We start from the raw sequence: 21981 nt of genomic DNA on the forward strand, positions 1-21981 counted from the left end.
TTGTTTTTCTCTCCACAAGTAGCTCTCATTACAACAATGTACTGTAAGCTTTCACACACTTTCATCTAAATGTGTTTTCATCTGCATCGAAGAAGCAATCTCAAAGTGCAATATCACTGAATAAACTTTTTTTTAAGTAAACTCTGAAGCGTCACCCCTCTATTTTTTGTTTTGTTTTGTTTTCTCTTCTTGACCGAACGACTTTATTTATATCCTGTTTGTAAATACATATTGCGGTAATATATGATTTATTTGGGAACACCCGGTCTCTCTCACTCAAAGACACTTTTCAGTTCTGAGATGTGTCACATCTGGTAGCTGCTCCAAAGGGATGAGCAGAAAGAAGTTTCCAGAGTTCTTTAATGTGAGAGTTGCAGCTCTAGAACTCTTTAATGAGACTAAAGACTCTGTAGCCGTCACGCTCCCAGATCTTACCCACGATGCAAAGCGCTTAGCTCCTTTTGATGTCACAGAGCCGCCTCAGGCAGGGGTAGGGGGTAAGGATGGGGGCGGTGTGTTTGTGTGTATGTGTGTGTCAAGGATTGTGGAGGGGTGTGTGTGTGTGTGTGTGTGTGAGAGAGAGAAGTTAAGAGTTCCATCCAGAGCCACAAATGGGCGTTTGATCGTCATGAGAGATGAAACGATGTGTGATGAATTCAACACTTAACTCAGTGTGAGAGGCTTGATGATGCGGTTTAGGAGGCTGATCCATATTAATGCTCTCTTGCCTCGGCAGGACGCCCCCTCACAGTTACAGCTACCGCATATATGTGGCTGAAGAACAGGGGAGGAACCTGCTCTTCCGCATCTCCCCGACTGCAAATCACCACTCCACCTCGGAGGCAGCATCCTCACCTCCTGGCCAAACAACTCCGGGCTCTCTGACTTGATACCAATCAAACTGCGATACGTAAAACCATATCCTCAAGCTGTCAACCATATCTGAACTGCCTGCACTCATATCAGTAATGCCACATTTCATCCCTTCCAGCACATTATCACATGAGTATGGCTTCCTGTCATAATATACTGCTGGTTTTTTGCGGCTGATGGATCCCTCCCAAGACCTTCCAACCTGCCCAAAAAACAGTTTCCAGTAACAACAAACCATAAAACACGAGACAAAGTTTTTTGAGCCAAACAACAAATCTTTTATTTACACTGAAGCTTGAATCACACTGAGGGAACGACCGGCGCTAAGCCACTGGCAGATACAGATTCCAGACAAGTCAGTTTGCAGAGTATTGCTGAGTTTTTACTGAGTGTACAGAAAATAAGAATAAGATGCGTTTATGGATATCATTGAAACAATCTCAATTCATTCTTATTGTTAAGAACTTTACATTTGTATACAAGTGCTGTAAATAGAAGTCATAAAAGGCTCTCAAATAGAAAGGCTGTAGGCATTTTCAGGAAACCAGGAGAGACAGAGGAGTTGAGAAGAGGGATGATTGGAAACCAGATTTGAAAGTTTTTTAAGTTGAATCAGAACATTTCAGGTCTATCAGTCACATTTTAAATCCAGACCTCAGTTCCCCTTCGAGTCCATTGGCCTTCAAAACAAACAAACAAACAAAAAAATCAGATAATGCAAATCAATCTGTTCAACAGAGTGTTTAAATGAAGAGAGACCCCATCTGGCGGTTAAGCTATCGCAGAGAGCAGGCCGTGTGTGTGGTTTGGTGTGGTGATAGTAGGAACGCTGTGGCTCTCTGCACTTATAGGCGGAGTGAAAACACCAGAGCAACAACACAACTGAGGGGCTGGGAGGAGGAGGAGGAGGAGGAGGAGGAGGTGGACGGCCATGGAGACTGCAGAGCAGCATGAACGAAGGTAGAGAACAGTAAGGTTAAACAGAGGGGGGGGTAGTTCAGTACTTCAGTACTTCTTCAACTCCACGTCGTCCGGTGGGCTCACATCCACTTTTCTCTTGCCCACGTCTTTCCAGTTGGTGCTCAGGACCGTACCGCCTGACTCCATCTGCACAGGGAGGAGAGGCAGAGAGAGGAATCACTGCAGTGTCATTTCATTAGTAGTCTAGTTATGCAACATCTTCTCTCTGCTTAAAAATGCCTACAGCATTACTGGTTTTATTCAGTTCAAATTCAAAAATTAAATCAATTATCTTCTTGCCCTCTCAATTAAAAAAACTAGTATTGATGATCATAGTGGAATTTTTGACTAGTAAGCAAGTTTTGTCATTTTCTTGTTAGTTCGTAACACACAGAAAGACTAAATAATGAATGATTACTTGAAATGAATGTGAAAACACCATCAGCGTGTCGGAAATGACAGAAAACTCTTTTTAAAGTGTAGAAGCATCATGACGTCATATCTTTAATAACAGAATGCTGCTTCTCCAAAATCATTAATCCACACGTACTTTACACTCTGATGGAAGTTCATTAATTATAGAGATAATGTATTGCATTCCTTTTCTTTTGACTTTTTAATTATGTGTAGATGAATGAAACAAGCTTTATTCTTCATGTTTGAATCAAGAAAACATTTCATTTGTGAACTGAGCAAAAAAAAATGCTGTTGTGCAGTTCATTACTAAACCTGTTGGTTTAATCCCCCTGGATTAGGGAGGCGATTAGGTTCAACAATGGGACACTTTATCCGCATTGTTTATTTCTTTTAATTCATTTAAGAATGAAATTGATTTATGAAAGTGTTGAAGGATTGTATCTGAGGGCATTTTACCCCCGTTAGTAAGTAAAGGCCAGCAGATTTAAAGCAGTTTATATTATCTCAACAGGCAAGACGTGACTCATGTATGCAAACATTTGTTCTGTGTTGCACAACAAGACTACAGATATCACACGGTAAACAGTGGCCTGCTCCGTTTATGGTTGAATCAAAGTAATGCAGCATTAGAAAAATGCCATCAGCACACCGTTTCTGTTGGACTCGACACATATTTGTGTTTGTGAGACTCGAGTGTGCTCACAGGCTAAAGGCGTGAAATTGAAATCACAGGGTACTTGTTTAATTTCAACGATATAGATCGTATTATTTATCTGTTAAGTTTATTAGATTTCATTTAAACATCACGGTTCAGACACAGTAGCTGCTTCTCTTCACGTCGGGTCAATATAAGATGTTATAGAGTCATATTTACTGGGAATGACATTGAACACATATTGTTATCTACAGTAGCTTTATGAAAAGTTATGAAACAGTTAATGTTAATGATGGAGGGGGGGGGGGACACGTGCTTTTGTCCGGGGGTCAAATAATGTTTTTTAGAAGGCTTAACTGATTAGTGACCCAAAAAAACCACACGCCACCTCAGCGCAACACTCACAAAAGACTTGTTCATGGCTCGCTTGACCTCGTCCGAGCCGTCCTTGTAGATCTGCTGGAAGAGCTTGTTGAGCGCCGCGTCTCCTTCCAGCTTCTCGTTCTTCTCCTCCTCGCTGATGTCGACCACCATCTTGTCCCATTTGCGGGTGTAGTGAGACGACGTTGGGTACAGATCTGATGAAGGAGGAGACAAAAGTGTTTAAAAAAAAAAAAAAAAACGCAGTGCGGTTTCCAACTAAGACCGAGTCATGAGCAGCTTTGCTTGAGAGAGATTTTTTCGAATCAGCTCAGAGGCGTTTGGCAAGACATAAAGCGGAGCATAAAGAAGTGAAACTAATAGATGATCGCTTTTATGAAACAGTGCGAGTGTTCAGTTTTTTTTAAATTGAGAATGATCAAATATATGTCTTCCTGGCATTTTTAATTTATTTACATGGTGTTATTATGGGGTAATTCACATTGCATTCAGAAACAATGGTCACCGAGGATGTTTTTACACGGCATGTTAAACCGAGACAAACATCTGATTTAGCTACGGAGTCGTTCCACTCGCATGCGGCGGGATCACATTGTGATTTGACTTCTATATTTTCTGAATGCAATACGCTGGATATAATCCCATCTAGAGATGAAGAGGGGGGAGCGATGAATGTAATCCAGATACAGATTTACATAAATACTGCCCCAGACGTGCGGCAGGCAGACATATTCAGGCCAAGTGTGGACATACGGCAATGCGATCTCATAATATCAGATGTCAAATACTGTGTTCGAATGTAACGGCGCTCCTCGAGGTTGAGCTTGTTGGTGGAAAGAATAGTTTGGCTGCCCACTTTTACTCCTCCACCACCACCACCACCACCCCCCCCCCCCCACACACACACACACACACACACTTACATAAGTAATTAATCCTGTCAGTAATGGGAAAGTGTGGGCTAAAATACTGAGTCATATTTCGCTGTCATACCTTTCTCTTTCCTGCCTACTTTTACCGTCAGACTAATGAAAGACTAGCAGGGCTTGACTGCCCACTCTCATTTTAGTGCAAGAACAGACAAACACTGGAGCTCATATTGATCTTTGCAGAGAGAGAGAGAGAGAGAGAGAGAAAGAAAGAGAGAAATAAGAGGAGGTTTAGGGAGATGAGAGCAGATACAGGAGAGTTGGAGAGAGAGAGAGAGAGAGAGAGAGAGAGAGAGAGAGAGAGAGAGAGAGCAGGAGCTGTGGACTGACTGGGATTGAAGTGTTTGATGTTGGACTCCTGTCCTTCTCCCTCCAGCTTCTCCCATCTGATGGCATCTGTCTTCTTCATCTTCATCTCCACCTGACAGAGGAGAGGGGTGACGAGACGGTGGGGGGGAGGAGGGGGAGGAAGGTGGGGGGAGAGGAGGAGGAGGAGGAGGAAAAGAACGAGAGGGAACAAGGGGAGATAACAATGTTTAACAAAATGGTCTTCTTTGGTGCGCGGGACAAAAATAACGCTTCCATTAGAGTGACGTCTTAAAAGTACAGGACATCAGATCATTATTGAGGCCAGAGAGACTGTCTGTTCAGAGCTGCTGTCGACTCAGCCTACGAGTGTGCGTGTGCATGTGTGTGCGTGTGTGTGTGTGAGAGAGAGAGAGAGACATCAGGGATATGCGGGGGCACAGCTCAATCTCAAACCTCACTGACAGACATACTGCACTAACGAGATGCCTGTCAGCCAGAGGGCCAGTGTGTGAGAGACGGAGCGAGCGGGAGGGAGGGAGGGAGGGAGGGAGGGATGGAGGAGGAGGGGGGGAGGGATCCTAATTCCACACAGCAGCATCTGATCCAAATCATTACACCGGGAGAACATGGGAGAGGAGGAAAACAATGAGGGGAGAGAGGACATGGACACACGCTTTTAACACTGAGCTGCATTGACAGGGCACATACCAGCGAGACACGCAAAGCTGCGACGCTACGATATGTGTCCCCCCCCCCACCACCACCACCACCCATTAATGGCATGTGCGTGTGTGTTTGATACGTGCGATGTGTGCACGTGAAAGGCAGCGCTGGTTATGTCGGTGCAATTAAGGAACATTTCTGCTCTGCTGGGCGATGTGATGATTCATTTATGAGGGTGCCAGAAGAGAAGAGGGAACCAGAGGTAGACGAGGTTAGAGATGAGGAGGCAGAGAGGGCTGACTGGCGGAGTGAAGCCTGAGTGAGGGGAGCAGATTGAGGGAAGTTAAGAGCGTGATGGCTGCTACCTTCTCTGCCGGGGTGATGAGCTAGTGCGAGCAGCGGTAGATAGATCACTTTGGTATGTGTCAGCGCTTTCTCCCCCCCCCCCCACCCCTACCCCCCCAAAAAGGGCCTTGTGCACAGCGAGGCATCTGTGCAGCGTCCGAAATTAACTTTGTTGGCTCACCTGCGAGTGGCTGTGAAACTATAAAAAGAAGCTCTTTGCTGAAAATACAGGTCAACCGAATACTTCATATTCATCTTTCAAAAGAATGTAACTTGTTGCCAGAGCCGGTCTGTCTGTACAATCAGGTTGTGTATTAGTTCAAATTCTGCTCGCTCAATTATAACGAGGGAAGACTGCTGCTGCTGCTGCTCGGACGCTGGCTGGGGAGACATCAGCTGTTCGTATCAGCTGATCTGACCAACTGCTCTGAGTTGCACATCATAGTGAGCTGGATCGATATCAATAAATTAGGTTTGTACTGGATTACTGTGTTGTAAAATAGCAGCAATTAATGAAAAAAATGAAGCTGTGAGGCAGAAAAACTGCCATTAGTGAGTTCTGTGGCATTTTATGATTTAAATCTACCCCAGAGGCATGTGTGTAAATATTTAGTTGTTACTTAGAGTGATGTTGTAACTTCTCTCCGTGGTGAAACCGCTTTCTGATCTGTGCAGCTTGTTTGTAATTTACTGCTGGCTCTCATGTCTCTGTAACATTTTGATATCTTGACAACGCCGGAGCACAGATTCACTGTAAACAGTGAGCTTTGTGCTATATTCAGTGAGTGATAATGGGGGTGGAGTGTGTGTGTGTGTTTGGATCAGATGGCTAATTCTTACACAGTATACCTTTAACTAGGACTTTCAAAGAGCATTTTGTTATAAGACATTAAATCATCAAGCTTAAAACTCTGTTGTACAGCCCCTATAATACATCTGGCATTTTAAAATCAGTTCACTTTGAGGTCAATTTTGTGTTTTGTTCCTCATTATATTACATTAAGTGTTTTGACTTTGCTGAGGCTGTGACTCATGCCTCTGACGGGCTTCTTCTCCACTAGTGAGCTCATAGAATTTAGAGACACCCCCCCCACCGAACCAAACTGAGAGAAAACACATTTTTTTCAAAAACAAAGTTGAAACTATTCAAACTGATGACCACGGCACAAACCTGCAGTAATGTTAAAGTATTCAGAAGGCTGTTAAAACACTGTTGATTGGTTAAACTTGTGACTGTTGTTCCTCTTGAAGCAGTTTGTGTTCGATAAAGTGGTTTCCATTGATTTTTGAGACTGTTCCTCAGGGTTTATTAAAACCACTGGGTTTTTTTTTTTTTTTTTGACAAATGTGCCAGCGATCACGGCGCTGATGCTCTTTTGAGCTGTTACAGGTCTCATGTTGTTTTGAAAACTTCAGTACCTGTCAAAGTGCTAATATGCATGACCTGTTCTCATAGCTGACAAATGCTGCTAATTGGCATATTCAGCCCACCTCTGTAGCAATGTCTGTAACTCATTAAATGACTTTGAACTTCTTTAGATCTTTTTTTCATCTTGTGTATAGATTTTTTTTTTGTTTATCTCCATTGATGAGCAGTTTCATACTCTGATATTAAGAGTTCAGTTTGAACAGCTGAAACTCAACAGCCTGTCTGAATGTTATGTATTCATTTGATTTGTTTGTGATCAAAGTCTGAGAGCAGTAAAGGACTAAAGATCGTAGACCGAGCTGATTAAACCTTATCGTCTGAAAATGACCAGCCAGTGTTGCAGGTGCCACTTTACTGTCTTGAATGTTTTTGTGATGCAAAGTGTGGCGGGCTCTGCGTGTGTCCAAGTGTGTGCGCTTGTATGCGTGCTCCTGGGCCATACAACATTAATCTGCTGCCACATCTGTGTTTCCTGGCTTTTAAGGGACATGGCAGGCCGGGTGCTGTGTGTGTGTGTGTCTCTCTGTGTGCGTTTCTGTGTGTGTGTGACAGGCGAAGCGGTGGCTCGTAAAGGGATGTGACAGCAGAGCCACATACAGGGGCCACCACCCAGGACCCCAGGGCCTGGACTATACAATACTACACTACACACTCACACACACACACACACATAGACACACATGTTGACACACACATGCTATTTACAGAGGGGCACTAGGGGTCCCGTGTCGCTTGTCACATGTGTTTGTAACCATCGACCCCCCCCCCCTCTTCCCGCCACGACTCCTCACCCAGCAGTTTCTCCCTCCTTTTCCAGATCCCTGCGGATTTCAAAACAAACTCGACTAAAAAGACGCATAAATGAAATAAATATAAACATTCTTAGACGTTGACAGGCATGCAAATTAAAGAGGGGAGACGCCACTTTAGCTATTTGCCGAAAAGAGATGAGTTTGGAACTGAATGAACAAGCGAGTGTGGGTCCGACGTCGCGTTTGAGTGTGTTTACGCGCGCATGTCTGCGTGTGTGTGTGTGTGTGCACATCAGCCGTCCGTTCTGATCAAACACACTGGTGTGTAATTGGCTCCCCGTTGTCGCGGTGACCCCTGCGGTTGGAATGTCTGTCGTGGTGGAGGACAGGAGGAGGTCGCACTGACGATAATGTGCTGCAGACGATGCTCACGCATACACAACACTGCAAATACTTTGTGCAAATGGCACAATTGTGTTGAAAGATTACTGTTCAGCCTCTGTGTGTGTGTGTGTGTGTGTGTGTGTGCGTGTTTGTGTGTGTGCACGCACACGCACACCCATGCCTGGCTTAGCCTCCCCCTGCTAAGTTGTCTTTAAAGACAGCGAGGAGATGAAGCGTAAACATTGTGGAGCGAAAAGTGCAGGGCAGCCTATTACAGAGACAGACAGACCGACATTGGTTGGGAATCAACAGCTCCCAGGGCAATGCTTTTTTTTTTTTTTTTTTTTTTTTTTTTGCTTTTTTTTTTAAAAAAAACGCTCATTAGGGATGCATGCCAATCTGGAGAAACTTGATTTGCTGATGCTGTTGTTCATTTGAATGTTTTTTTTTTCCCCCCAGTGGCTCCTTGGCTTCAGAAAAAATGAAACAGCTCCAAAAAATTTAAATGAGACACGCATCAAGAAAGCTGCTCAGTTTGTTGGGGTCTCTCACATTGTCGCGCACGTGTGCACACATTTCACCTGTAGAGTTTTTAAAAAAGAGTTAGGAGCTTTTATGCTGTCTTGGATCTTGTAATGCTGCAATTAGCAATGAGGGTTTTAGAGTGCTCGGTGGCGTGTGTGTGTGTGTGTGTGTGTGTGTGTGTGTGTGTAGGGGCCATGTGTACCCGAGGAGCCCGGTGGACCAGCGAACAGTCAGGGCTTTGTGGGAGAGGAGGTGAGTTTGAACACTCGCTCTCGTTATCCTAGAGGTAGGTGTGTGTGTGTGTGTGTGTGTGTTTGTACGAGCGTGAGACAGGGAGAAAGACAAACGATGTGTGTGTGTGTGTGTGTGTGTGTATATATATGTGTGTGTGTGTGAAGGGGCAAGGAGAGATTGACAAAGCAAAGATAAAGAAGCAAACGAGGAGGAAAGAAAAAAAAAAAGCCACAAAGACTGTAGAGAGATGAGTGTAAGACCATCTTCAGCTGTGGTCTCTGTAAGACTGAGCCCTTGTTTAAGCTGCAGCCCACGTGCACCTCTGGTATGCAGTGTCTGCTGTTGCCATGGAAAAGAGAGAAAGTGAGTGAGTGTGTGTTTTTTTTTTTTTTTTTTTTTTGAGGGGGACAGTTTTCTGTGCAGGTCAGCCTCTACCCAGCACAGTGTAGCCAGTGGATATAATGCATGACATAGACATCAGGTTATGTTATGCTACTAATCAAATTCCTCAACATCATTTTTTTTTTTTTTTTCTGCCTTTGCCTTTTCATTCTCTCTGTGGCCTTGATGTAAAATAAACCAAGTTAAACATCATCTTTGCTCTCAGATGCTCTGTGGTTTGGCTTTTTTGGGACTTTTTCTATGTTAACACCGCAGCATATCTGAAGCTGTTTTCACATGAGAATCAGGTCCAGACGTTTTCTGGAGTTGCCTTTGCTCACATGTAGAACACAAGCAGAGATTGTCTGTGTCAGATGCGTTCTCACCTGAAGGAAATAACTACGTTTGGTTTAGTCGAGGGGTGCAGGAGGCAGGACGTGATGTAAAAAAGTACACTGTTGTTATCCTTAGTTCTATAAAACATCTGAAAAATTGACGTCCGTCCCGGTTTCCTAAAATCCAAATCTTCAAATTGCCTGGTTTGTTAGACCAATAGTCCAAAAACACCCCAAAGATAATTAATTCACTCTCACATAAGACTAAGAAAACCAGCCAATCCTCATGGATGGCTGAACCTTGAGAATGTAGCTTTAAAAATGACTGCAATGATCAATCAATTGTCAAAAAAAGTGGCTGATTATTTTTCTGTCGATCAATTAATCGGCTAATCGTTGCAGCTCTAATAACCCTAAAAACAGTCAAAGGGTCAGATTATTGCGACACTTCCTGCTTCGTCTACATGCAGTGTTTTATAGGGTAGCAGACTCTCTTTGCAGATACATTTAGGATAAGATAAATAACAGGTGGAGACACGTAAGCACAAGTTGATTTTATATTCTGTTAAGGTCACGTGATTTGCGACAAGTCTGTTTCATTAGCTTCAATGTAATTTACATGAGCCACAAGAAAGGTCGTGTTGGGAAAAAGTGATGTGATTTTACCTGTATTTTACAGAAATCTCTTGTAGTTGCACCACAAAATGAAGCAGAGAGCTGGATTCAGCTGGATTTACCCCTTTATAAATAAATAAGCCTACAAAATATAGATCTAGAACTAATCTGTAACGGGGGGGTGAGGAGCTCTGGCTTGTGTTCATAAAACTTGATATTTCTATAGTAAAAATAACAGGCAGCGACTGCACTCTGTTTGACTAGGCATTTATATCATGCTTATTAATACATAATATATAATGCATCTGACTGCATCGCTATTCAAATGAGACATCAGTCGTATCGATTCCATCTAGTTTCCACTCCCCCTGTGTAGGTGGTATATCTTGTGTCTTATCACATCTCTTTTTCCATTTCCCATAAAGGTTGTCAGTCTTATTGGATTATTAATATTACTAGTCCCAAAGATTGTATTAATATTATAGTTTTATGAGAAAAATACTTTCTTCCTCATGTGAAGTTTAAATGCAGTTAAAAAGTAAACATTTCACCATCATTTTCTTATTAAATCTGGCCTCAAATATGTCGAGTATTGTATACAGGCATTAAATATGTGTTGACCACCTGTGTGAAGTGACAGCAAGTAGGTGACGTGAGGATTACCCTTTTGCAAGCTGCAGTTTAAAATCTAATGAACTGATTTTGTTGTTGAGTTACTTCTAACGAGATACAGCTTAACATGCATCTACACGCATCGGCCACCAACAGTTTCTAGACGTAAACAGAATCCAAAAAGAAGCGATGCAGAGCGTTACGTTGGACTGTATCGACAAGACCGGACTGATCAATGCCCTAAAAAAAATTCACCCCCCCTCAACAACTAAAACAATCAAAACAAAAACCCGCCTCTTGATCAGCAGACTAAAACCCCAAAGTGGTCTAAACCCTGAATCAGCACACATTCAGCCAGCACGCTCATTAGCCCACATCCTCTATAATACACACTAATTAGTCTATAGTAAAAAAGTGCCCTTCCTACTCATTAGGCCCATAATCACCTTAAACTGTGCTGAGGAAATCTGGGTGAGTACAGTCCTAATAAATGTGTGTGAGGTGTGTGTATATGTGTGTGTAGGAGTGAGGATTTGTGCATATGTGTGAATCTCCTGTTAGCTGCTCAGATGAACTGTTCTGACGTCTCCACGGGAGCCCGACTATATACGGTGAGAGTGGATTTTCTCATTTCTACTCCTGCTACAGTGAGCTTTACTAGCATTAAGGAATTATAGGTAGTGGCAGCGTACTTTATACCGCTTTAAATTATTGAAGAGATTAAGATGTTAATCTCAGCGCGGTAACGCGAGTAATGATCAGTCACAGCTTCAGCGAGCTTCTTAAACTCTGCATCAGCATAGGTTCTCTCCTTTGCTTTTTGTAGTTGTCATCTCACATCTGATTCTCTGTCTTTAAAAAAAAAAAAAAAATACAGAATAAGCAAATTAATTAATGATCAAATATTAAGACAATAAAAACCTGAATACACAGAGAAACAAACATGTCATTTCATGCTCTCTGGTAAAACCTGCATACAGGAAAGAAGTGCTCACGTTTCTCATATTTTCTTTATAACGACATCAAAAATGTTCCCTGACATGTTTAATAGTCTCTCTTTTATTCTTGAGAGTGACTACTAGGATGGTGAGTAGTGACGGGATCCTGTACTAAATTGGTACTGGTTCCTGACTGGCCAGTACCGAAATATTGATAAACATCTGGACAAACGGTGCTCCTATCTGTATTTATGTAACATTAATACATTCTAACACAGCTGGCATTTTCAAATTCCTAACCGTCCCCTAACGATGACGAAGCTGCCGGCGTCGGGCGATTATATTTGACGTTGCGTAACTGCGTGTTTACATCTGGACTCTCCAGTCACGGCTGAACACGCTCAGAGGATTGGGCTCACTTAACTAAATTTAATGAAAACTCAGCTAAATGCAATATATGTAAAACGGTAGTTGCGTATAAAGGGAGTAACACCAGCAACCTCGTGAAACACTTATAAATACAATATTCTATAAATAATGCGACTGTCTCCACCTCGTCAAGTCAAGGTAACACTTGTTATTGTTAAAAATAAGTGTAGTTATTAACTCAGGACACAAGTAGCATCGGTTTTAAACACTAATCTATGTTCCTAAATAATCCTATAGACAAGATCAGCTTCATCCCTCATTAGATATATTCAGGCAACTCAGGAAACAATTTAACTTGTTTATTTGTCTTTATTTTTTGCACCAAATCATGGAGAGTACCAATGAAATTATCAATAAATATTGGTATGGATAAGAATCATCAGTATCGATTAAATCCTAACGATAGCCGCCCGTAACGACGAGACTACACACAGCGTTCTCACCGATTCCTAGTAAAGTTCGAGACTTTCAAAAACTTAGTTGGAGTGTTTCCATGACCTAAAAATGTTGTTTCTTCCTTGTTTGTTGATGTTTTTCAGCTCAGAGAAAAGTTGTTGAGTGGTAAACAGTTTATTTTCCACTAAAGCTGGGCTCGCGCTGGAGAAAAACATCTTAAAACCAACTTCTGAAAACCACAATCTCAAGCTACTGTATGTCTGAAACAGGTGATACGATTTACTGTAAAATTCCCTTTTATTCCACGACTCCACCAGAGGAAGTATCAACTTTCCCTGATTTTCCGATGACTGGAACCCATCTCTGACAATTCAGATATATTCTAGAAACTACACAACCAATGGAAACCCTGTATGTAGTCTTCATCTTCTGTCCTACATCTATCATTTAAACACTGATGAATAAATTCTCCGCTTAGTTTGACGTCGTCTGAAAAGTTTTTTCGCCTCAGCGTTTGTCATCGTTGGTCAGTGTGACCTCAGAGAGGGCAAAAACCAGCAGTTTTTTTTTTTTTCTTCTGAACTCCTGAGCTCCAACACCAGAGAATACACATCACAATGCTTTGATGTACCTTTTAGTGCACAATGGACCATTTAACACAATTGGTGCTTTTGAAAGCCTGCGTTTCTGACAGACGCCGTTTGTTTCTGCTTCGTGAGCATGTCATCTGTCTCGCTGAAATGTCTGCGAAACCTGTCAAAACATGCCCGATCATTGAAAATGTATGACAGAAATAAAATATGTAAAATAGCTGCTAACGTTAAAATCAAAGTTCTCTTCCTAAGACTCCTCCGATGATTTAAAAGCTTCTCCGGCTAAACTTGAGGTGACGGTGATACCTTGGTGGTGAGGATCTTGAAGTTGCTCTGTTGAGGGATGATGGGGTGCATGAGATGGAGGTGCAGGTTATAGTTCTCCCCTGACGCCAGCCGTATCGTGGCAGAGAGCTACAGAAACAGAGATATCAAGCATTAGCCTTCATACGCTCACTTCTACACGGATTTACTGATAATCCAGTGAGCAACTAGGAAAACTAACAAATATGAAATAGTGAAATCATTCATTCATAACATTTATAAACAATTCTTGTTGGATTAGACACAAATATAACAATGCACACAAAGTTAACTGCATTCAAAATCCAGAATCTAGTAAACAGTCTTCAGAAAACAAAAGCTAAGGAGTAAGAAGAAGAGGAGGAGGAGGAGGCGGGGGGGTGAAGGTGTCAGCATGTCCACAGGAATAATCATCTGATCTGGCTGGTGTGACGGCCAGGAGTATCCTGGCGCTGTCCCCTTCAGCCACAGAGTGACCACTGATGAAGGAGGGTCAGACAGCTCCTAACAGCCTGTCACTCACTGGGACCGGGTGGGTGGCTTGTTGGTTTAGAGGGACGTGAGCTCGGCTGGGTCCCAAACCCTCGCGCTCCTCATCACACGCTCGTCACACGCCGTCGCAGAGAGAAGAAGCGTTTTTGGAGCGACGTACAGTAACATCACTTCTTCGACTTGTAATTGTTGAAGTGAAGTGGACTTTTCTTGATTTAGGGACTAAATGAATGCAAGAAGTAGTTCATCGGGGATAAAAGCTTCGAAAGTTAGCTGGAGTAGCTTTTGGGCAATTCCTTAAAACTATAAAAGCCTTAATATTCAGTTCCAGTCGAATTCCTGCGCTGTCTGTAGGTATACAGCTGCTGCATACTCAGTCACTAGGGAGATTAACTGGAACCTCCGCCTTTCATCTTTAATTTCTTTTGTATATACTGACCTAGTAAAAAATATATGAACTTATCTGTACTTCTCACCACAGAGGGAGCTTAACAAGTGATTGTGTGATTCGGAGCGAGTGAACTATTTCTTGTGAAATGGGGGTAAACTCAGTTTGTTATTCTATTAGGAAAGACAAAGCCGTTCCCTGGGGTGCCCTGCAGTTACCCCTCCGAGAGAGGGAGAGAGAGAGAGAGAGAGAGAAGTGGAGAGACGGAGAGGAATAGAGGAAAAAGAGAAAGAAAAGAGTGTTGTCCCTAGAGGGCTCTGCAGCTGATCCTAGATCAGTTATACCTTCTATCTACAGACAATTAGGAGGTTGGAGAATCTGGGGAGGGTAAATTGTTCTTAGATCTGTACTTTGGGGGCAATGTTAACAAGGCACCACTGGAGGCATAGTTGGGTCCGTGGGGAGTGTGTGTGAGTGTGTGTGTGTGTGTGTATGAGACCCATCTAATAGGCCCCCCTGAGGAAACACCCAAGAGCTAACCCATCTCTCTTCCACACACACACACACACACACACACACACACACACACACACACACACACACACACACACACACACAAAGCTCAACTTTTTCAAGACTACACTTAAGTGTGTGTTTATACCTCTTTTTCCATGAAGTTGACACACACACCATCCTTGGGTACGTTTTTTGCCATGACTGTGATGATGACTTGAGATTCTGTTTGGTACCAGTCATGTCTGCAAAAAGCGCACACACACACACACACACACACACACACACACACACACACACACACACACACACACACACACACACACACACACACAACTGATTAAGAAGTCTGAATAACATTAAAATAAGTGGAATAAGAAGGCTTTTTCCATTTTTGACAATTAAGAGGAAAGAATAGAAAAACTTTAGGTAATACAGAACATCAAAAAAAACAAAAAAAAAAAAAAAACAGTTGATAATCATCATCACTAACTTGGAGATAGAATTTTAATGGACTGAGGTTTGGTTATAACATTATTCTGGTATAACAGTCAAATTAAAATAAAAACCAAGACACCTAGATAAGGTGTATGAATGTTGATGCACTTACTTGACAGGTGGAACTGCTGGTGTTTGCTGGGTCATTCAGCCCCCGAGACAGGATGACAATTAGAGAGGAAGGTGTGGTTGATAAAGCAGAGATGAAACAAAAAGCACACAAAGACAATTGAGAAAAAAAACAACAAAAAACAAAAAAAACCACACACACACACATGACAGTAACAAAAGAAGCCTTATAAAGCTTCCTTCTTTGAAGCAGTATATGAGGCTGATTCTCTCTACTGATGCTGAGAGCAACAATGCCCCCAGGTGGCCGCGCAGAGAAACTCACCATGTTGACGCTGCCGTTTTGTGTCGTCTCTGCGGGGAGAGAAGAAGAAAAACGTGGGTGTGCGGCAGGTGCAAAGGTTTAAAATATCGTTTAAACTGTAACTCTTCTCTCAGGGATCATAGCTAGAAGTACACAACTTATATATCTTAGCGAGCACATGTCCATACATCAGTGACGGCAGACAGACGTGCCCCACCACCACCACCCCCCACCCATCCATACACACACACACACGCACGCGCGCACACTCTAGCCTTGCCACCAGTTTGTTTACTGGTCCATCCACGCCCATTAAAAGCCCTGTGAGCCCAAGCAAGCCTGATCACCGTTTACCAGCGTGCTATCATACATTATTCACTGACTTCATTACAGAGAGAGCGAGCATGAAGAGAGAGGAGAGAGATGAGATGCGATGATAGGAGGCGTGTTAATGTTGTCTTAATGAGGTCGTGTTTGAAATGGTGAGGAGGGGGGCTGTTAGGGGGTGAAAGAAAAAAAAAAAAGGCTGTGTGTCTGTATTTGTGTATTTTCACACAAGCATACACGCCACATGTGACGGAATAACCAGGTGCCGCCTTTGTATGTGTGTATGTGTGTGTGTGTGTGTGTGTGTGTTGGTTGGTGGCAAACTGTAAACTGTCACTAGAAGAAACAACTGACACTCCTAGTATGAGCGTGAGCAAACACAAGTAGGGAATTTTAAAGTTTGGGAGGCAGGTGGGGAGGAGTGATGTACTGTACAGCCTGGTGCGCATGTATGTGTGTGTGTGTGTGTGTGTGTGTGTGTGTGTGTGTGTGAGGCTTATGAAGGAGTTCGGTCTCATCGGGGGTTTTCAAACATCAGTAACGTTAACTGTGATGAATCATACCGCTCCTGGGAGTATGTGTGCACGCGGGTGTGAAACGCATTTGTCAAAACTCATGCACTTGTTTACTTGAGATGATCCAGAGGGCCTCGGCATCACCGGCAAACAGAAACACACCACCGCAGACATGGCATGCATCTTTTATTGGACTAAGCAGCTCTGCCTAAACACTCCATGACTGTGAGCGCATACTGTAGATTCATGGATGTGTGCGTGCTCAATTTGTTTCATCAGAGAGGCTGATCAGCTCCCTGACTGTGCTATTTAGCTACGTGTTTGATAGCGGGGAGAAAACAGTGTACAGGAGTCAGAGTGTAACTGCTAATGGTCTTTTTTAAACGAAAACTGCCATAAGGCAAAAAAACAAAAAAAATGTCATATCCCAATACACCTAAAATGAGCTCTAAATACTGGGCTAACATGAATAAATATACATACATGATATAAGTTGCAGTTTGCTACTCACCCCTCATCATCTCCTCACACCGCATGATCCAGATCTCAAACGATTTGTCAGAAACTGTGAAAATCACAAAAAAAAAAATTTAAAAAAAGAAAAAAAGAAAGGAGGTGCTCACAACTTTTTCAGTACAAAGTCATAAAAAACCTGCTAAGGGCATCGGTGAGGTGTTACTGAAGTCTAAAGTGGTTTGACTAAGTGCCAGAGCAAAGGCTGAGGGCAATAATTTAATAGGTTTTATTCCAAAGGAGAAATTACTTGAAAGTAAATGGGCACACGTAGCTAGCAGGTAAGTAAAAATATGTTTAATACATTACTGTAGGTTATGTCAGCAGCACAATGGATACACGCATTTCACAAGCTAAATTTATTTAACTTCAAAAAAAAAAAAAAAAAAAAAAGGGGGTTCACAGCTCTTTTGACAAACATAGTATTAGTGATTTTTGGACTCTGAGCTTATTTTATTTATGTTTTTTTTTTTTTTTTTTTTAAACACTATTTCAATTTGCTGTAATTCTGACCACAATTCATCAATTGCTGCATTAAGATACTCGGGTCACGACTGCCAAACAAGAGCCCTACGGGGTCAACACTCATGTCTTTTTGAACATAGTGACAGCTTGTTCTCTAATGAAATCCATTAAAGTCAAATAATGCCTGGATGACATCCACGCTGTCACAGCCACACCTTCTGCCAAATGTATAGCTGCTTAAAATACTAATTCAATAGTGTATGTACACATATCTTTATGGAGCGAGCATCCATGTGTTCCATTGTTTATGTTTTTTAGGTTGATAGACAGAGTTGGAGACACTGTGGCTCTACGGTAAAGACATTATTGACATTTTGTTCACAACTCATGGTTATATGACTGGCTTCACTCGCTAATGTGATCTGGAACTGCACAAACACTAGTAGTTACTGATTTAAAATCACAGCTGGTGTTGAGGAAGAATGAAAATGTGAAGCTGTTGAAACTTCTCATCTTTAGTAACAACATTAGCACATGAGCTAAAATCAAGTGGAAATGAAGCAAGACGTCAAGTAATTCAGCCCTACAAGGATGTGATGCAACTACTCCAAAACGTGATTCTGATTGAGACACAATAAACAGTTTTACACAATACGGCAACTTTTTATAATTATTTTGATAAGACTTTACTTAAGTATTTATAATCTGCTTCATGTTGTCTTGCTCGTCCGTTCATTGTTTGTAAGTGTTTAGTACACAATGTTTTATTTTATGTAATGTACATAAATGAAGTCTTTCCAAACAAATGCCGATAAAACCGACATTGGAAAAAGTGTACAAAAAAATAAAAATGGCAAACTGCTGGAGTTAACCTTTGAAAAGAAGAAGACAGGAAGTAAAAAACAAGGGATGGGATGAAAATAAATCTGTTATAAATCTTAACTCTTTCATTGGCTGACGATACTGCTATAATGTATGTTTTAGGTCAGAAGAATGAAGGTATGTGAAAGTTGTTGTTTTTTTGAAACTGTATTAAAACAAAGTGAAAACAAACATGGAAGATAATGATACACTTTTACACTTATACGTACAAACCGTTTGAACAGTTAATTTATGCATAAACACAGTTTAAAAAACAAACTGATGCTTAACGTTCGTGAACTCATATGCCGTCAAAAACAGGCAACCTCTTACTTTACCTGCCCGACTAACTGAAAAGATTACGTGATAAATGAAAGACACATGGACGGCATTTATATGGCGCTTTTATCCAAAGCACTTTTACAATTTGCATCACATTGACACACACATACACTCCCGCTCTGATGGCAGAGAGCCAGAGAGTCTTTTGCTCAAGGACACACATACAGTACATGTGAACAGGAAGAGCCTGGAATCGTACTGCTAACGCTGTGATTATTGAATAACCCACTCTTCCTGCTGAGTCACAGCCACCCCACACACACACACACACACACACACACAGTATAGTCCTACTGCTTTAGGTTCAATACAACTTTCAAGTTATACTGCCTCTCTCTCTCTTTTTTTTTTTTTAAACTATATTTTGATGATGATTGTCCATATTGTCCAGCCCTAATAACAAATCAGCGCGTTAGGATTTAGCACCGTCTTGTACTTTGTCCCTAAAGATGAGGACAAGTTTAGCACTTTGTATTCAATGAGTAGAGTGAATCAGACAGAGCACTGCTGGGAACAGTAGTCGGTGGGGAGTGGGATGATGGAAAGTTTGTACTTGAGGCAAATGACTGTACTCACCGTCCATTTGGTGTCCCTGAGTGAAGGCTGCATGTGCTGACTCATAGTGGTTCAGGTGATACTCTGCTATTCTGCAGTCAGGAAAGAAAAAAAAAAAAAAACACACCACTGACAGATCAGAACATCTTGGACAAATAAAAGTGACCTCATGTGACATAACAGTTTGGATCATGTATTTCGTTAAAGTAGCAAAGTCACTAAAACTTTTTGTACACAAACTTTATGGCTGTCTGGAGAAAAAAAAAATAGGTGTAACTTTTCATTATGAACTCTATTATAAAACGTGCAAATTGACATTCATCGTCAGCATTTTTTTTTTGAAATTCAGATGGTTCTGTCAACAAACTGTTTGAATTCAAAGGTCTTAACATGACTCAAAACTTTAGAAGCAAAAACTATCATGTAGACGTAGGAATGATCAAACAAAATATGTTTACTGATTTAATTCATACTTCAGCTTTTTCCCACACAACACAGTCATTTGGCTCCATTAATAGCAGCAAATACATGAGCTCGTCTGAAGCTACTGTATTTACAGAATCAAAATATTCCTTCATTTCCACCGTCATGCCACAATACACACCCTGTTCGCATGAAAGCAAGAGGAAGGCTGGGTTGGAGCTGCTGTGCTTTCTTAGCGTCATTAGCGGCACCTGTGGAGAGAAGATGATACTATGTTTACCATACATATATATTAACACAGCTGCTCTTGCCACTCCAATTTCCTATTGAGAATGCATGCTGATAACAGATTTATAATTCAAGGAACTTACAGGAAATGCACTGTTCTGCATTATAGGGGCATTTGTTTCTTGCTACCAAATACTATATCACACTCCTGAAAAAGAAGGTGACAAGACACATATTGTATGCAGACTTACAGCCATAGTTTTTGAGAAGTATGTGGGCATAGGCACGCTGGCAAAACCACTCAGCGTTGTCGGAGTCTCCTTGCAAGGCCTCATTCAGCGCCTAGAAAGAAAGAGACGGCTTTTATATGCACAGCTTATATTATTACTCTGATTTAGGAAGAGATGTGTTAATGCAGGAAGAGCAACATTGAGGCAAAATGCTGATACTGAAGCTGGCGTGGTTGGCTCCTCTGTGTGAAACTTCAGCTGTCACCACCAAGCAGTTTTAAGTGCTGTTGATGTATTATTCATGAAATCTGGTAAATAAAGCAGCTGAAGTGGTGATTCTGAGTAGCATGAGTAGGTTTAGCTTGAACTGCAGCGGTGGCTGTTCATGATCACAAAATGAACTGTGGGATAGCTATCTGGTAGGTAAAGTGTGTTTAAAATGCTTATAAGTCAACAAAACTAGAATGACTGTTGAATATATGGCACCTGTTACTGACTTGAATTGTGTTATTCTTCTGAGAACTAACATTACAATAGATAACTTAGTTAACGACAAAGTCTGCCGACACTATCCAGTAATAACTCCATAATTAATTTTTTACTTCTAATAAAGGTCAAGTACAACACAATAAAAACCCACATGACTTGGAGATGTTAAAGTTACTCAAAGTTAAGATGCTCTTCTTGCAAAGTTAGCTAACCTGGCTAACGTTAGCTAGCTACCAGAAACGTTAGCCTCACTGACGCCCCACTCAGTTTCCTCTCTATAACAGTTGGTAAAACATTTAGGATTAATGCGATAACAAGAAACAGACATCAGATATGTGTTATTGTTAAAATCGCTAATGTAAATTGTTTATGGCGAGCTAATGTTTACCTCCAGAGCTTTCTGTGGATCTTCATCAATGAAGCTATCAGGGAAACGGCTAAAATCGAAAGGAGAGACCAACCGTCAACTTACAAGAGGAACAAATGCATGAAAATATAAGATAGAAGAACATTGATTTGTTTAGTTTAACTTGCCGTTCGGTTGCCATTGGTTTGCTGCGGATGTGGACAATATGTCAACGTTAGCAGGAAACTTCTAGATGTGGAGACTACTGGAAACGTGATAGCAGTGACAGTAACAGCTCCAGCCCACCAGCAGGCCTGTCAACATCCGACTGCAGCCTGCTCTCCCCCCGCCACTGCACCACCTGTCGGCCCGGAGGACTCCTGCACTCACAGCTTTCTGCACGAAGATGACGGTTAGTCTCAGCTACGACATGAAAATACACTTATGCAAAAAAAGGTAATTATTCCTGAAATACTGCATTTTTAATATATCACTAATAACAAAAATAACCGTGTATTTTGGCCGGTGGAGGATTAGTATTTGTAAATAATACGTATTGATTTACTTACTGTAGTGGTAATAGCTATATCTCACTAAAAATATTTCACTAATTCATGCATTCCAAATTTTAGCACTCATAAGTCACTCATAAACTACTAAAATACTACTAAAATATATAATACCAATAGTATATCATATTTATATCTCTAGTCTCTTTATTCTATTATATATATATATATATATATATGTGTGTGTGTGTGTATATATATATATATATATATATATATATATGTATATGTAGTTATATTTGAGATAGGTGAATTAATCATTGCATATATGTCAGCCTGTAATTGTATTTGTTTATTTTACCTACCTCGCTGTTTTTGTATTACAATTTATGTCAAGTGGCTGCTTACTTTAATTTCCCTTGGGGTTAATAAAGTATATCTATCTATCTATCTATC

General features: G+C 41.4%; 1 protein-coding gene across 1 annotated transcript; it reads right to left on the reverse strand.

The window, feature by feature from the left end:
* Positions 1-1135: 1135 nt before the first annotated feature.
* Positions 1136-21370, reverse strand: sugt1 (SGT1 homolog, MIS12 kinetochore complex assembly cochaperone). The gene is made up of 13 exons (XM_044368275.1): positions 21205-21370; positions 21059-21107; positions 20203-20293; positions 19905-19974; positions 19322-19392; positions 17076-17129; positions 15744-15772; positions 15462-15487; positions 15000-15096; positions 13462-13569; positions 4546-4636; positions 3311-3483; positions 1136-1980 (listed from the first exon to the last, which is right to left on the reverse strand). Exons 1-13 carry the CDS (start codon positions 21216-21218, stop codon positions 1879-1881), a joined length of 975 nt encoding a protein of 324 aa, XP_044224210.1. The 5' UTR covers positions 21219-21370; the 3' UTR covers positions 1136-1878.
* Positions 21371-21981: the final 611 nt, after the last annotated feature.

This window comes from Thunnus albacares, chromosome 12 (genome assembly GCF_914725855.1).
Source record: "Thunnus albacares chromosome 12, fThuAlb1.1, whole genome shotgun sequence".
NCBI lineage: Eukaryota > Metazoa > Chordata > Actinopteri > Scombriformes > Scombridae > Thunnus > Thunnus albacares.

Bases quoted from the DNA above. Each gene is read 5' to 3' on its own strand.
- sugt1 (XM_044368275.1), bottom strand. The intron at 19,975-20,202 runs GTAAGTCTGCAT...TTCTCTCCACAG, and splicing joins ACTTCTCAAAAACTATGGCT to GTGCCGCTAATGACGCTAAG. The intron at 19,393-19,904 runs GTGTGTATTGTG...TCCTGACTGCAG, and splicing joins CTTGCTTTCATGCGAACAGG to AATAGCAGAGTATCACCTGA.